This window comes from Papio anubis, chromosome 4, assembly GCF_008728515.1.
Source record: "Papio anubis isolate 15944 chromosome 4, Panubis1.0, whole genome shotgun sequence".
NCBI lineage: Eukaryota > Metazoa > Chordata > Mammalia > Primates > Cercopithecidae > Papio > Papio anubis.
In genome coordinates, this window is record NC_044979.1 from 125,012,987 (window position 1) to 125,029,461 (window position 16,475).

At 46.5% G+C, this 16,475-nt stretch overlaps 1 protein-coding gene across 3 annotated transcripts in view; it reads left to right on the top strand.

The window, feature by feature from the left end:
* The first annotated feature begins 3,553 nt into the window (after nucleotides 1-3,553).
* EGFR (epidermal growth factor receptor) overlaps nucleotides 3,554-16,475 on the top strand; it is a 190,455-nt gene continuing 177,533 nt past the window's right edge. For 2 of the 3 annotated variants that reach the window (XM_003895963.5, XM_009202928.4), the window contains exon 1: nucleotides 3,554-3,897. In XM_003895963.5, coding sequence (XP_003896012.1) covers nucleotides 3,810-3,897 — 88 coding nt within the window. In that variant the 5' untranslated portion in view covers nucleotides 3,554-3,809. Of the gene's footprint in view, nucleotides 3,898-16,047; nucleotides 16,216-16,475 lie in introns of those variants that run through there. The other variant, XM_009202927.4, reaches the window with a different exon arrangement.

Genomic DNA, 16,475 nt, shown 5'->3' on the forward strand with positions numbered 1-16,475 from the left:
CCTAGTTCTCCTCCCTAGAGGCAAAGCTCTTACCAGATTCTTGTATCTCCTTAACATATATCCTTAGAAGAGCTGTCAAGTGAACATATGTTTAAGTGAAAACCTATTTTAGAAGTGCATTTTCTTAAGGAACTTTAGGGTTAGAAGGAACTTGTGTCAGTCCTTAATTCACAACCTCCATTAGTACTTATTGTTCTCGCACAAAAATCTTTCTCAAAAAAGCCCTTTCCACTCTGAAATAGCTTATTCTACTTTTACTTAGCTCCAGTAGTTTATAAAACATATTTTTTGAAAGTCTAAACTCTGCCACCAAGGGTTTTTTTTTTTTCTAATCAATCTTTACTTTGACCTCCAAGCCAGAGAAAACAGGTGGTCAAATGCCTTTTGCCTAAGATGGAACTTAGAATATTTGAAGACCTCAGATCTTCACCCTGCCAAATAACCTGTTTTTCCTCCCCTTTCACAGAGAATTTGGTTTTAGAAAATTCAGAGCCACATTCCTTAAAGACAAGACTAAACTCTTATTCAACATACTCAGAAACTTCTTCTAAGAGGATAACCGCTCATCAGAGGAAAAGTTTCTCATGTACAGCTGGCAAAGGGATGGAACCATCTGTGTTATTAAAATTGACAGACACTTACGAGATTTATTAAGGGAAATACTAGAGTCTTAGTACATACTTGCTAATATAGCACACATGAAGGCTTTATCTATAATTTTTGTTGGCCAAGCAGAAATTTCGGTATTATTCACCCTAACAAATTTCCAAGATATTATGAAATAGAATTTTAGGTCCTGACATCACCATTTGTCTCAGATTTAGAAGCGTTGCTGGACAAGAGGGATAAAACATGGCTCTGCCTTGGGTTCAAAGTTGGCCTCTCATACTAGCAAGTATACTTTGGGATCCTGGCCACTTCTTGAGGCCACAGAATCACATTGCTATAAGAGGCAGATACAAGTACTAACCGGCTCATAGGTTATCAGATAAGCTTAGTCTGACCATTGCTTAGCGCAGCAACTGGGCTGCTATTGTCATTCTTATGGTGGTGGCACATGGCACCCAGCCTCTGTCCCGGCCATGATCTGGGACCACCCTCCACAGAGGCTGTGCGCTGGAGCCCTAACTGTGCAGGGCCCTAACTGTGTCAGGCTCCTTATCTCTCTCAAGAGGCCATCATTATTGCCTGCTTGGCCATACAGTTCTTTACTTACCAAGTAACACAGTTATCAGCCCACTCCAGGTACTAGCCAAGGACTACAAAATCAACATGAATGGGCCGGGCGCGGTGGCTCAAGCCTGTAATCCCAGCACTTTGGGAGGCCGAGACGGGCGGATCACGAGGTCAGGAGATCGAGACCATCCTGGCTAACACGGTGAAACCCCGTCTCTACTAAAAAATACAAAAAACTAGCCGGGTGAGGTGGTGGGCACCTGTAGTCCCAGCTACTTGGGAGGCTGAGGCAGGAGAATGGCGTGAACCCGGGAGGCGGAGCTTGCAGTGAGCTGAGATCTGGCCACTGCACTCCAGCCTGGGCGACACAGTAAAACTCCGGCCCCCGAACACAAAAAAAAAACAAAAAAAAAAAAATTCAACATGAATGTCAGCTTTTGTATAAAAAGTTCAAAGGAGAAACGCAAACTTTACATAGATGTCCCAGGAGGATGTTCAGCAAACCCATTCTTCTCTGTTCCCTGGAATCCATCCCAGTATTGAGCTGTGTGTGTGTCTAGTAATTCTTTACAAAAAGCTCTGTTTCTTGTGATGCCATCAGATCACATTGAAGAATATACAAGCCGTACTATGAAGACTGTTGTCTCATATAGTCCTAACGTAGTGAGAACTGATGTTCTAACATACTGTTTTTTTTGGTCACTCAAAGGAGAAATGCCTGTGCAGTCTTACAAACCAGTTGTAGCTTAAATTGATTTGTGTTGTGACTTGTGCACATAGGTCACATTCCCTTGACAGAAAATATAGTTTAGAACCAAATTTGCGGCAGTTGTTAAGTGAATACACACAAGTTTATCATATTTAGGTCTTTTATTGTAAGACTCACTCCTGTCTTCATTTTATGTTCCACTGCTGTGCTTCACATTTGCCTTTCTCTAGTTTTGTTTTTTGTCTCTGTGTTTCTATACGGACTGCTCTCAGCCCAGGTGTGCAGGAAGCACACATGTGCCTGCAGAGCCTTCACGATCTCTGCATCTAGGGGCTGACTTCAACGCACAGTGGCTGTACTGATTCGCTAAAACAAAGGGACAAATTACTTCTCCTAATTCACAGGGAAGTTACAGGTTGTGCGGGCGGTGAGGAGCCTTGTGTCTGTCTGCACTTGCCCTGGTGAAAAACCCACCGTTCAGGCTGCAGGGTGTGAAACCCAGGCACAAACACTTCGCTGGATGCGGAGGAAAGATGCAAGGTTGCTCCCCTTCAGAGACAGCAAAGGGCAGATCTGTAGCTCCACTTACTTCAGGATTATGATTTTTGACAGAGCCGGGAGATCAGGGTTGTTGAATCAGGCCTGAAGGTCCTAGTGAATCTCGTGAAGAGAGGAGGGGTCTGACTGTAACATGGACCTAGAGGACATTCTTACTGCAGGAGAAGCAACAGTGGGGATGGGGTGGACTTGCCAAAGGAATGTAGCTCAAGTTCTTGCAGCCTAAAGCAGCTCAGTTTCTTTCGGCCAAACTTTCGCGAACTTCCCTGGCATTTCTCCTGCGGGAGCTACCGGTGCAGTGGGACACTTAGCCTCTCTAAAAGCATCTCCACAGCTGTTTGTGTCAAGCCTTTATTCCAAGAGCTTCACTTTTGCGAAGTAACGTGCTTCACACATTGGCTTCAAAGTACCCACGGCCGGTTGCAGTAAACATTGAGGAGGCCTGTCTCTGCGCCCAAAGTTGGGTGCCCTCATTTCAGACGATTTCTAGGGTGCTTCACGGGATCTGAAGGACCCTCGGATTTTAGAGCACCACCTCGGACGCCTGGCACCCCTGCCGCGCGGGCACAGCGACCTCCTCAGCTGCCAGGCCAGCCTCTGATCCCCGCGAGAGTCCCTGGGTGCTGCAGGGGAGGTGGGGACCCGAATAAAGGAGCAGTTTCCCCGTCGGTGCCATTATTCGACGCTGGCTCTAGGGCTCGGCCAGTCTGTCTAAAGCTGGTAGAAGTTTGTTCTGTAAAACAAAAGAAGGGAAAGGGGGAAGGGGACCCTGGCACAGATTTGGCTGGACCTCGACATAGGCTGGGCCTGCAAGTCTGCGGGGACCCAGTCCAGAGGGGCAGTGCTGGGAACGCCCCTCACGGAAATTAACTCCTCAGGGCACCCGCTCCCCTCCCGTGCGCCACCCCCTTCCCGCGGGAGAGCGGGTCCCGCGGGGGCCACCGCTGTCCACCGCCTCCGGCGGCCGCTGGCCTTGGGTCCCCGCGGCTGGTTCTCCTCCCTCCTTCTCTCATTCTCCTCCTCCTCTGCTCCTCCCGATCCCTCCTCCGCCGCCTGGTCCCTCCTCCTCCCGCCCTGCCTCCCCGCGCCCCGGCCCGCGCGAGCTAGACGTCCGGGCAGCCCCCGGCGCAGCGCGGCCGCAGCAGCCTCCGCCCCCGGCACGGTGTGCGCGCCCGCCGCGGCCAAAGCGGCCGGAGTCCCGAGCTAGCCCCGGCGGCCGCCGCCGCCCAGACCGGACGACAGGCCACCTCGTCGGCGTCCGCCTGAGTCCCCGCCTCGCCGCTAACGCCACAACCACCGCGCACGGCCGCCTGACTCCGTCCACTATTGATCCGGAGAGCCGGAGCTAGCTCTTCGGGGAGCAGCTATGCGACCCTCCGGGACGGCCGGGGCCGCGCTCCTGGCGCTGCTGGCTGCGCTCTGCCCCGCGAGTAGGGCTCTGGAGGAAAAGAAAGGTAAGGGCGTGTCTCGCCGGCTCCCGCGCTGCCCCCGGATCGCGCCCCGGACCCCGCAGCCAGCCCAGCCGCGCACCGGCGCACCGGCTCGGCGCCCGCGCCCCCGCCCGTCCTTTCCTGTTTCCTTGAGATCAGCTGCGCCGCCGGCCGGGACCGCGGGAGGAACGGGACGTTTCGTTCTTGGGCCAGGAGAGTCTGGGGCGGGCGGGGGAGGAGACGCGTGGGGCACTGGGCTGCGGGCCGGTGGGGAAACGGCCGCCGGGACCTCCGGCGCCCCGAACCGCTCCCAACTTTCCACCCTCACTTTCCCCGCCCCGCTGCGCGGGATCGGCGTCAGTGGGCGAAAGCCCCGTGCGGGTGGGTGCCTGGGGCCGGGGTCCCGCACGTGCGCCCCGCGCTGTCTTCCCAGGGCGCGGCGGGGTGGGGGCGCGCACCCGAGGGGCTGGCGCTGCCCACCCGCCGAGGCTGCGCTGTTTAGGGAAGCTGAGGAAGGACCCCGAAAATAAAGCCTCCCTTCGAACCCCGCGGGACAGGCGGCTTCCTGAGCGAACCTCCCCGCCTCCGCCCTCCGCGCAGGTCTCAAACTGAAGCCGGCGCCGGCCAGCCTGACCCCGGCCCCTCTCCAGGTCCCCGCGATCCTCGTTCCCAGGTGTAGAGTCGCAGCCTCAACCTGGGAGCTGGGAGAAGTCCGCCACCACCTGCGGCGCCTGGGAAGGGGTGGTGCTGGCGGCGGTTAGCTTCCTCGTTGGCAAAAGGCAGGTGGGGTCCGACCCGCACCTTGGGCGCAGACCCCGGCCGCTCGCCTCACCCGGCGCGCCCTCGTCTTGCCGGTCCAGGTATGCCCCCCACCTCCTGGGGACCCGAGATCCCTCCTGGGCGCCCGCGCAGAAAGCCCCGGGCTCTCGTTCGGTGGCCGCCTCGCGGGGACGTCCGGGTCTGCCCCACCTGCAGCCCTTCGGTCGCGCCTGGGCTTCGCGGTGGAGGGGGACGCGGCTGTCCGGCCACTGCTGGGGGGATCGCGGCCTCTAGTGCAGAAGCCCAGGAAGCAGAGATCATCCTGGCCAGCACCACGGTGTTCCAAAATGGGGCTCACAGCAAACTTTTCTCCTCAAAACCCGGAGAGTTTCTTTCTTGGATGTTTCTTTTTGCTGTCTGAAGAATTTGACATTGAGCCAACCAAAATATTAAACCTGTCTTACACACACACACACACACACACACACACCGGATTGATGTCCCTGGTTCAAGTGTGCCAAGTGTCCAGACAGAACATGAGCGAGTCTGGCTTCGTGACTACCGACCATAAACCCACTTGACACGGGAAACATGCCTCGGAAGGTTTAATTGCACAATTCCAGCCTTGAGCTGCGCGGGTTCCAAGAGCCAGGCCCGTACTTGCTGTTGATGTCACTGGCATGGGGAGTTGGGGTTTGGTGCCCAGCGCGGTCGTTGGGGGAGGGGCAAGACATAGAACAGTGGTTCCCAGATCTTGCTGCACGTTAGAATTACCTGGGATTAAAAAAAAAAAATCAAAACAAAAACCAGTGTCTGAATCCCGCCCCCAGACATTCTGATTTAATTGGCACGGGGCAAGACCTGGACATGGGATTTTTTTTAATGCTTTTCATGTGATCTGTTGGGGAGCCAGGTTTGGGGATCACCGGACGGAAGAAGGATTGTTAAAGTCTCCGGAGAGATTACTCGCCAATGCAAAGAGCTCTTTGAGGACATCTGGAATTTTAACAATGTTGCCAAATATAGGAAAGAGGGAAAAGGTGGGGTGTGGTTCCAATAATAAAAGATTCCTCTTTTCATTGAAGGAACTGGTGGAAAGGTTTCTTCTCTGCTGAGCTTGCAGGGCCCCTCCTGCCTGCCTGGGGGCTGACTGCGGGTCCTGTTAGTCAGGTGTCAGCCCTGTCTCTGCCAAAGAGACTCTTCCCTTTATTTTAAATTAAACCCTCAGAGCACCTCCAAAGCATCACTTTTCTCCCTCCAGTGGGGTTCTCATTCTTTGATGTTACTTGCTTGAACACCACTGTTAGTGATTGGAGATTTGTTCCTGAGAAAAATATAAATACCACTTAATTTGCCTGTTTATCCCATATTCACTCAAAACAGAAAGCTCCTGAAGACAGAGAGAGTAGGTGAACAGGCGCTATTCTGTTACAGTAACATAAAAGACTGAATTTTCAGGGGCAAATTATTAAAGTAGGAGATGAGCTCTTTTAACAGAAATTTGTTTGAGACCTGTGTCTATCAAATTCAGTCGATTTTATTCAAGATGCACTTTGTTTAGTGAGGGTTTTGTTTGGTTCTGGGACATGCTAACTTCTGGACTTGCTGCTCTTAGACGTAATGACTGCCAGACACGGTTTCATGCGTCCTAATCCCCACATTAAGCATAAGAGGTGTACACTCTCCTCCTATGGGGGAAACTGAGGTACAAAGAACTAAAGTGACTTTCCCACCGCTGGTAGGAGGCAGATGTGAAACTCACACCAGGGGCTTCCGACTCCAGATCCCTCTCTCAACTTCCAAACTCCACTGCCTCGTCCGAGTTCTGGTTTCAGGAGATCCAAATCAGGTGTGTGCGAATGTCTAATGACAGAGCTGGCAACGGGAAAGGGCCCAGGGAGCCAGCTCATGAAGATGGGTCTGTCTGAAGCTTCAACGCGGGCTGTCCAGCAGTCTGCGTTCCTTCAGAGTTCCTCAGCCCTCTGTTCGGTCACCTTCCATGGAGGCAGCTGCATCCCTAGGTCAGTGAGCATGGAGTGGAGACTGCTTGAGCGGTGCAAAGCAAAGCCCTGCCTCTTACAGAATGAAGGTGCTCTCCAGAAGGGACTCTGGAAAGTATTCCAAGGCGAGTCAGAATTCCCAACTGAGGGAGCTTTGTGGAAATAAGCCTGCCCAGCCCCACTTCTGGAGATGTTCCTATTCAGTACCTCCGAGCTGTCTTAAAGAGAAACCAAAGTGGGGATATTAATGGTATCCGAAGTGAGATCTACCACCCTCCCTCCTCAAAGGAGGTCAGATCTAGAAAGCCCAAGCCTGGCTTGGCAACTGGGACCTATCTTCTCACTCCAGCCCAGGGCGAAGGTGGACAAGTCACTTTGACCCTTCAGGCTTCTGAGCTGTTGTTTCTGAATTCAGTGAATATTTACTGAGTGCATAGAATATGCTAGATATTCTGGGTTAAAGGGTGAAGGGGGGTGAGTTTTAAGGGTTTCTGCTCTTGCTTCCAGATTGCTTTCAAATCTGGAAGGGACACCAGTGGTCTGTGTGTTAGACCCACACGGCTCTAGCACAGAATACAAGAAACTGGCTGAGAGCTCCAATAGGTTTTAACGGTAATTTCTGGCTTCACGTATTTAGTTTCATCACTCATAATTTTTCAAAAACTTCTGGTTTGAAGACACCGATTGCCAAAAGTCCGTTGTGCTGCATAATTACACTTGGTCCACGTGACAGCACTAACATGTTCTGAAATGTTTTTAGAAGTAGTCTCAGTAAAGATGAAGGATTCCTCCCTGTTTGAAAAGAAAATATTCTTTGTTTTTTCTTTGATCCAAGCTCCAAGACTAGCAGCTAGCATCTGAAACTTTTTTGATGAGAGTGACAAACCAACTCTAATATTAAAGGCAACTGATGATTATGGGCACTGAAGGGAAGGTAACCGCAGGCTGGTGCCCTGGAATAGGGATGGGTCACAATGTTGAGGACATTTCGCCTGTTGCAGAACCCACTTGCAACACAGTGTAGCCCTTGCCATGTGACTTGTGTGTGTGTCTGTGGCCTGTGTGTGCGTGTTTTAATTTTGACTTCATATGTACTCTAGTTATGAGCTTATTTAACGTTAGGTTTTACTAATAGGGGTATGTTTTGAGAAAATTTCAAAGTTTTAGAATATGGTTCACCCACATGTTGCTTCCCTATAAATACAATTTTTGAAACAAGATTCTGGGCTGGGCGCGGTGCCTCATGCCTATAATCCCAATACTTTGGGAGGCTGAGGCAGGCGAATCATGAGGTCAGGAGTTTGAGACCATGCTGGCTAACACGGAGAAACCTGGTGTCTACTGAAAATACAAAAAAAATTAGCTGGGCGTGGTGGTGGGTGCCTGTAATCCCAGCTACTCAGGAGGCTGAGGCAGGAGAATCACTTGAACCTGGAAGGCGGAGGTTGCGGTGAGCCAAGATCACGACACTGCACTCTAGCCCGCATGACAGTGTGACTCCGTCTCAAAAAAAAAAAAAAAAAAAACACAGATTCTGTTCCTCAGATTCTTTCCATTTTTGTTTCCTTTTGTCACTTACAGACATTTGAAATTATGGTGATAAACATTTTTAGTCTCAGTTAATTATTACTGGTTTATTCTTGAACCACTAACCCATAGAGAATAGAGTATAAATCTTCACTTGTTCCTGTAGGCCATCCCCATTAAACATCATAGTGTTTTCTCATTCATTCTTTTTCATTTTCCTCCTACAGGGCTGAATTTTCTAAGAAAATTTCAGCAGTTGGCTCTTTGGACAACATCATTAGATTGTCCTCCATTGGGCCCATAGGCACAAGCTGGCCAGTTTGAATTTGGCAAGAATCCAGGCATTGGAACTTATTCAAATAACTAGTTTGCCTGTAATTTTCACTTTTTCAGAGTCATCTGGTAAAGCTTTCTTGCTACACATTTAGATAGATACACTCAATCCAGTTGTCTAGAAAGTTCCTTGAGCCAGTTGGGAGCAGGAGGGGTAGCTGGGGCCTGGAACATTGGGGACGTGTTTACTGAGCCCCTAGAAAGTAAGTGCTAGATTTAACATTTCAAACCCTGAAGGCCCTGAAGTTCAGTATCAGATGACTGGTCCTGTGGACTGAGCATCTGTGAATTGCATATGCTTAGAATAAATTTTACTCCCACCAGTTTCAGCAGCTTGCTTTAGCAAGCAGTATGAAAGCACTAACATGGGGGAGTAGAATTTCTCTCTCTGATCGAAGTTGTGTCTCGTTCTGGTGGGTTTTCAGGGAGAGACCCGGAGTCCAAGTGTCCTTTCTGAATATATCTAGAACTTCTCATTAACAAAAGACTCAAGTTATAATTTAGGGGACAACGCACCCAATGAGAATGCCTTGCGGACAGCCCTAAGTACACCTGCAATTACACCATTACTAGCGGGGCAGCACACATGGCCCTGACTTAGTTTAAATAATTACATAAGTCAACCATGATTGTTTGCCCTTTGAGTAGAAGGGCAAGTATTGGTACCTGTTACAACTTAGGCTTTTTTTTTTCTTTATGTTTGAGCCATCATGAGTGATTTACACTGTTCCATCCATATGTTGAGATGTAAAAATAAATTAGACTTGGTACTTGCCCTTAAGTGTCTGGAAGTCAACTGGAGGAAGAGAAAGCTAGAGATAATAAGTGTGAAACAATGTCACAGAATTAATGACAGAACTCTTCCCAGGACAAAGGATGACTTTTGAATTCAGTCTTTGCCTTTAATTCTACACGGGGAGGAGAGCACGTTTAGCCACAAATGGAAGGGATTGCTCATTTGAGCTATTTGGTTATATGGTTATTTCCCCAGAGAATAGGTTGTGGAGGACATTGCACAAGCAGTGCCAATAGGAGCAAAGTTCTTGAGAGTGCTAGTAATTCAAATGGCAGGAAGAGAAGGAATAAATGGTAAGGCTACCTACAGTTCACAGAGAGCTCCATCCTGTGGCTTTGGATTTTGTCCTGTGTGAAAGAGAAGTGACTGTGAACTGACATGCTGTGTTTGGTGTTTTAGAAAGATGGCTGCAGCTGTGGTTTGGGGAATGGACTGCAGGGGTGGCACTGGAAACAGGGAGGTTTGTCACTATTACCAGAGACAATGAAGCAAGAGCAAGGAAGATTTAGGACAGGGGACTCTGGGACTGATCAGGAGGCAGAACTGGTTGATAAGTATATGTAGCAGCATAAGAAAGACAAAAGCCCAGATTGACACCCAGGCTTCTCACTTGGAAGCCTGGATAGATCCTGAATGCAATCACAAAGGCTGGGAAGTCAATGGGACTGCAGAGAAGGGAAGGGCAGGGAGGGGAAGGGCAGGAGAGTGCAATATGAATATTCAGCTTTTAGGTGTATTGAGCTTGAATTGCTCAGATGGAGAAGTCCAAGAGGCAGTAGAATACAGTGGTCCAGAGCACAGGAGAGCAATGTGGCTTGAGCTGTCATTTGCTCACATATTTCTATGTCAGTTACTTGTCTTAGGTCACAGAACAACTCCTCCCCTCACAGTCTCCTGGCTCTCCCTGTCTCATGCTCACCATCAGCATCAAAATTGAGCCACACCAGGGGTTCTGGATACCAGCTTCTCTCTAGGTGAGGTTGCTATAGTCAGCAGGTGATTAGCTGCAGTTATCGGCCACTCGTAATATAATATATTGTGCATATAAGTGTACCAGGAGTCATGTTTGTATATTGCTACAAATCCTCAGAATGGGGATCTCTTGTTCCCTGCTTAAGACTGCATCACATTACTTGATTTTGTACATTAGTGACTGAACCCAAAAAAAGTAGGAGATGGTTTTTTTCTTTTTTCTTAAAGCAGTAGCTTTTGAACCTTGATCATGCCTTGTAACCAGCTGAGGGGCTTTTGAAAAAGAGGGTGCCTTACTGTGCCCCAGATCAGGACAATCAGTATTTCTGGGGAATAGAACCTGGCACGCACACATTTCTTAAAGCTCCCTTGACAATTCTGAGGAGTGGATTAGGTGTTGTATGTAGCTTGTAACAGAAGGAATCTTGTCTTTGCTCTCAGACCCCCATTTCTTACTCATCTCATGAGCTCCTTTGAGATCCAGAAACAGTTGCATATTTAGTAAATCAGTTCCAGAGTCACATTTTATTTCACAAGTTAGTCCATTAAAAGTTTCCTACAGTGAGGAAGTAGCCAGAAAGAACACGCCGTCCCTCGTCTTTTTTATAACTATAGGGTCTGGCTCGACAGAGCAGGAGCATCGCCATCTTGGACAAGCCCATCATCCTAAAGTTCACCTTAATAAAAAAAACTGCCTAAATTCAAAGGGCATCAGCCTAATGACTAAGGTCAGCATGACCATAAATCACAAATAACATCTCCAACCAGAAACGTTCCAAACTCCTCCCAGACCAGAGATATGCTAGCCTCGACCAGAGACATGCTAGCCCCAAGATAACCCCCCTCTGGCTGGGAAGATGCCAGTCTCGAGATAACCCCCCTCTGGCCGGAAAGATGCCTTCCCCAAGATAAACTCCCCTCCTCCCAGTGATATTCCAACCCTGCCATAAAACTTCTCCCTCACACAGGCACATTCCAAGCTTCTGATATTCCCCTCACCCTAAAACCAATATATACTCCTAGTCTGTAAGAGAGAGCGCTCCTGACCAAATTGGCCAGGAGCACCTCTCAGGTTTTAACTAAAGAAAACCTGTCTTTAACTGCCAAAAAAAAGAGAAAAAAAAGTTTTCTGCAGTGGCTGTCAGCGGGCCCAGCATGGCAGCAGCACCTGAGAACCTGTTGGAGATGCACACTCTCGGACCCCACCCTGGCCTCTGAGTAAGATACTGGAAGGGCAGGCCCCGGTCTGTGCACACAAGTCCTCAGGGAGGTTCTGACTGATGCATGCCAGAGTTTGAGAACTGCTGATAAACTCCAGGCACATCGCATGCTGGGATCTAGATACACCAAGGGAACAAAATAACTGCACTTGTCCTCCAAGGACCGACATATCTTCTGGAAGGACTGAGAAAGAGAGAGACATACATGATCACTGCCTGTAATGCAATGTTTTATAACAGATGTGATTTGGGATTTCAGTGGGAGCCCAGAAGGGGGACTGACTAATTCAGACTCTGCGACAAGGGGAGTTTCTCAGAAACAGAATGCTTAGCTGGGCCTCCAGGCACAGGGACAGGAATGAGGAAATACTTGTAGGCCCTGTGCTCCTTCAGCAAACCCTCAGTTTCTTGTTATTTTTATAAATGCAAACATCTTATTAAAGTAGATGCTAAGGCCTTAGAATTTCCTGCTTTATTTTTCTAAATGACCATGGGAACCTTGGAATATCAAAGGTAAAGTGCAACATATTTTGCATTTAAAAATTAAAATGATCCTTTTTTAAAGTAGCAACCAGATGTGAAAAATTGGACTAGAGTCTAGAGTATAGTTGATAGCTTTAACTTTCTCCCCAACAGCACGATTTTCCCTGAAATGTGTTATGAATAAGTAAAATGACTACTTCGCATCCTTTAACTCTTCCTACAGACATCTAAGAGAGAAATGAAACAAAAGTTTGCATAGTTCTAGACACGATAAATACATGTGAAATCACACAACTCAGAAAATGTCCCTTAAATTAATTGAGCCATTGGTACTTGTGAATTAGAAGAGACATCTATTTTCTGATTCACTGTTGAAAGTTGTACAGCATTACCTATTTATTTGCAGAGATCCTCTGGAAACAAATAGGTAGATTTGTAGCAAATAAAGAGTAGAGTACAGCTGCTGGTGTTACCTTGTGCATTCATGCCTTTATGTAAAATACACACACACACACACACACACACACACACATACACATATATATATATGGAAGTAAAGACCACTGCTTGCTTTGCAGTTGTTTTAAGAGCGTTCATGAAGGATTTTATTTTATAAGCAGAAATATGATATCTAACGATTTTACCACTACGTACTTGCAGGCCGGCGCACAGCAGATGACGTCATGATTGTTTTAGCAGTCCTATCGTTTTACTTATGATGTCATTACAACCCTTTGCTAAAATTTCTTTCTTTTACTCCAGGTTTTGGATAAAACTGATGCATGGCACATAGTCTCTCTGATAAGACAAACTGGCATTTGTATGTGAAAAACTGTGCATGTAGCGTCTCTACTGATACTCAAATTGTCCATTATTTTAGTGCCTGGAATAAAAACAAACCACTTAGTGAATTTGTGCAGGTCCTTAAGGACAGGCAAAGGTGTCCTGAGATTTTCGGATCATTGTATACCAAATTTTAGAAAGTGTTTCAAAAACATTTTTTTAATTTCAAAAACCTGGTTTTGTTTATTTACCAGCAAACATTGAATACCCGAAAGCTTTTGGGAGATTTTATTACAATGGTTTCTCTTCACTTACAAAATTATCTCCTAGTTCATTCTCATACACTGTAAGCCATTGTAAATGCTTCAAATTTTGCTGAACAAGATGAACTAGACAAACTATTTTAAGTTTGCTCTAGTGCTAACTTGCAAGATCTAATGGCTCCAACTAGATTTTTAAACTAAAGTATATTTTAATATATTATTAGAAAGTTAAACAATTATCTGTTTATAGGTAACAAAAACCCCAGAACCCCAATGTCAGATGTCATCCACTTTTGATTAACTCCAAATATATGACAGATAAACAAAAGGTGGTTGGCTGGGCGCGGTGGCTCATGCCTGTAGTTTCAGCACTTTGGGAGGCTGAGGCAGGCGGATCACGAGGTCAGGAGTTCGAGACTTGCCTGACAAACATGGTGAAACCCCGCCTCTACTAAAAATACACACACACAAAAAAAACCTTAGCTGGGTGCCTATAGTCCCAGCTACTGGGGAGGCTGAGGCTGAGGCAGGAGAATCGCTTGAAGCTGGAAGGTGGAGGTTGCAGTGAGCTGAGATCACTCCACTGCACTCCAGCCTAGGCGACAGAGCAAGACTCAGTCAAAAAAAAAAAACACAGGTGGTCATTGAAGAATTATTGTGTCACCTGTTGTTTTCTAACGTACTAATTTTGAGGAGCTTTTAAATAGAGTGCACTATAGAACTTTTTATTGGCTTCAATCTGCTACAATGTTAGTAGAGAATCAGAAACCTTATCCTTTTTTTTTTTTTTTTTTTTTTTCCTGAGACGGAGGCTCCCTCTGTTGCCCGGGCTGGAGTGCAGTGGCGCGATCTCGGCTCACTGCAAGCTCCGCCTCCTGGGTTCATGCTATTCTCCTGCCTCAGCCTCCCGAGTAGCTGGGACTACAGGCACCCGCCACCACACCCGGCTAATTTTTTTAGTAGAGACGGGGTTTCACCATGTTAACCAGGATGGTCTCGATCTCCTGACCTCGTGATCCACCCACCTCGGCCTCCCAAAGTGCTGGGATTACAGGCATGAGCCACCACGCCCGGCCCAGAAACCTTATCCTTATAGATACTTAATGATTTTTTAAAAATTTCTGATGACATTTATGAGTTAGAATACTGTATTGCTCTGTTTTCTTTCTTTACTTCCCTTTCTTCTTCCTTCCTTGCTTTCTTCTTCCCTTCCTTCTTTCTCTTTCTCTCTCCTTCTTTTTTGCAAGCTGTTATGAATTAGCCTTCACAGAAAAAGAAAAATTTTGATAAATAACTGGAAATGAAACTTAGCAAAGGACCGCAGATGAAAAACTTTGTCAAATGACTGTAAAAATATACTATACAATTTTTGAAAGTTAGAAACTACCGAACACTCAGTATTCATGGTTACACAAGTATGCATACACATGTATGGTCCCTGAAAAGTGGTGTTGCTAAGGGAGCTTTTCTCAGAACATGGCTTAACATATTTTTTTTCTGTAATTTGTTGTTAGTTATCATGGAGAGAGAAAACAGGTTAGAGTCTCCCCTCTCAGTTTCACCTTCCATAAAATAGTTAAACTAGACGATCCTCAGACTCCTTCCAGCTGAAAACATCTGTGAAATTAAAAACAAATCTAAATGTATGCAAGATATATATTTAAACATGCTGGTAATAAGGGTGCTGTCCCTATAATTTAGATGCTAAAACATTGATGTCATAATAATAACACCACCTCGCATTTGTACAGCACCTCATAGTTTACACAATGCCTTAACATCCTTCTGTCTGAGCCTCCTACAACCCCACAGGATTGGGATAGCTTTCCACACTGGGAGGTGAGGGACCCAGGCTCAGAGCAATTCTGCAGGTGTCCATAATCACCAGGCTGGTGAGCACTGGGCGCTGCGTGCTCTCCTGCTACACAGCACTGTCTCTCAACATGCAGGTCAAGGTTCCTTATTCCTCCTTCAAAACATCATTGGGTTTTTTAGCTATTGATGCCCCTATCACTTTCAGTTTATTTGTGAATCAAAGGCTAAATAAAGTATTCCTCAAAATTTGTTATACTTCTATTACTAATGCCTAATGCCCCTCACAATTTCTGTATGTTTCTGTGTATTTCTGCTCTGTTTTGGCTCCTTTCCCAGTTTTCTTTTTTGTTATGAAGTAGTTTTTAGACTCATCTCTTCTGCATGTGTTATAACTGCCCATTCCATAAGATACAGGGCAGTGAATTTGTGAGCCTTGAAAATATTTACTTTAGAAATGAGAAGTACGACTTTTCAACGTTGTGTCATCAACTTCTGTAAATTTTCCAGACCTATAAATACTTGCAGGGAAAACAAAATGAGGGGAGAAGGCAACTTGACTTAGCAGTTGGGTCAGTTAGCAATGCTTATGGCAAACTGTAGTAATTCCCTTACATAGATCTGTAAGACTCATTTCTATGGTTTAAACGAAGGCATACACTTAACCTCATTAGGGTGTGAAACAGCTTTTACAAAAAGAGACAAACTTAAGTAACAGTGTGGCCCTCCAAGAGTGTTCATTTTCCATATCATACCATTATAATAAGCCATTCTGGCTGGGATTTACTTGCAAGCATTGACTTTTAAGAAGAGATGGTTACACACATCAAATTATTCACTTGGAGGCACTTTCTGGGTTGAAAGGAATGGAATGGAGAGTGTGGCAGTGAGAAGATCTATCAGTGATGGTGATGTGCCTCTCCCAGAAGAAATTTCAAAATGCAGTGTTCGTTTTCCTCCACAAGAAAGGAAGAAACTGTTTTGTTATTGTTTATTCCTAACATAGTGGAAACTTTTCCATACTCTGGCAGAAATTTCCAAAAAGCAGTTTTCTATTTCATGATTATAAAGTGGCAAAGGGAAAAGTCCTGCACTCCAGCTGAGCAGTGGATCTCCGGTTGTTATCTAGGTGCTGTAGGTTTAGAGAGTACTGCCAGGAGAACACATCGATTTTTCAGGCCTGTGATGACGTGTCTCTTGTTGAATAAGTAAACCCTTCCAGTAAATAGACAGTGAGTGTATTGATTTCAGGGTGGCTTTAGTCACTGAACCTCTAAGTCTTGCAAAGGTTACTTGGGTAAAAGCATCATTATTTTACCTTCGGTCAACAAAAATCTACCTAGCCAAGGCAGAACAGAAAGTCCAGCAACATGAAGGACAACATGAAGAATCAGGTAAGTTGCCTACTCTTTCACTTCACTTTCCACGTTTAGAGATTCTTGTTTAGATGCAGAGTAGTGACACGCCTGGTGTCGGGGAGAGACAGTTGAATGAGAAAAGTCCCAGAAGGGCAGAAGACTTGGGTGATTATCTGAGTCCATCTTTCCTTATCGCTGGACAGAGTTCTTAAAGTCTTGGCTAGGAATGCTAGGCTTTTAGGTTTGTTGGGCAATGGCTATTAAATGTTCATAATGTTGCTCAGTTGCAAAAACAA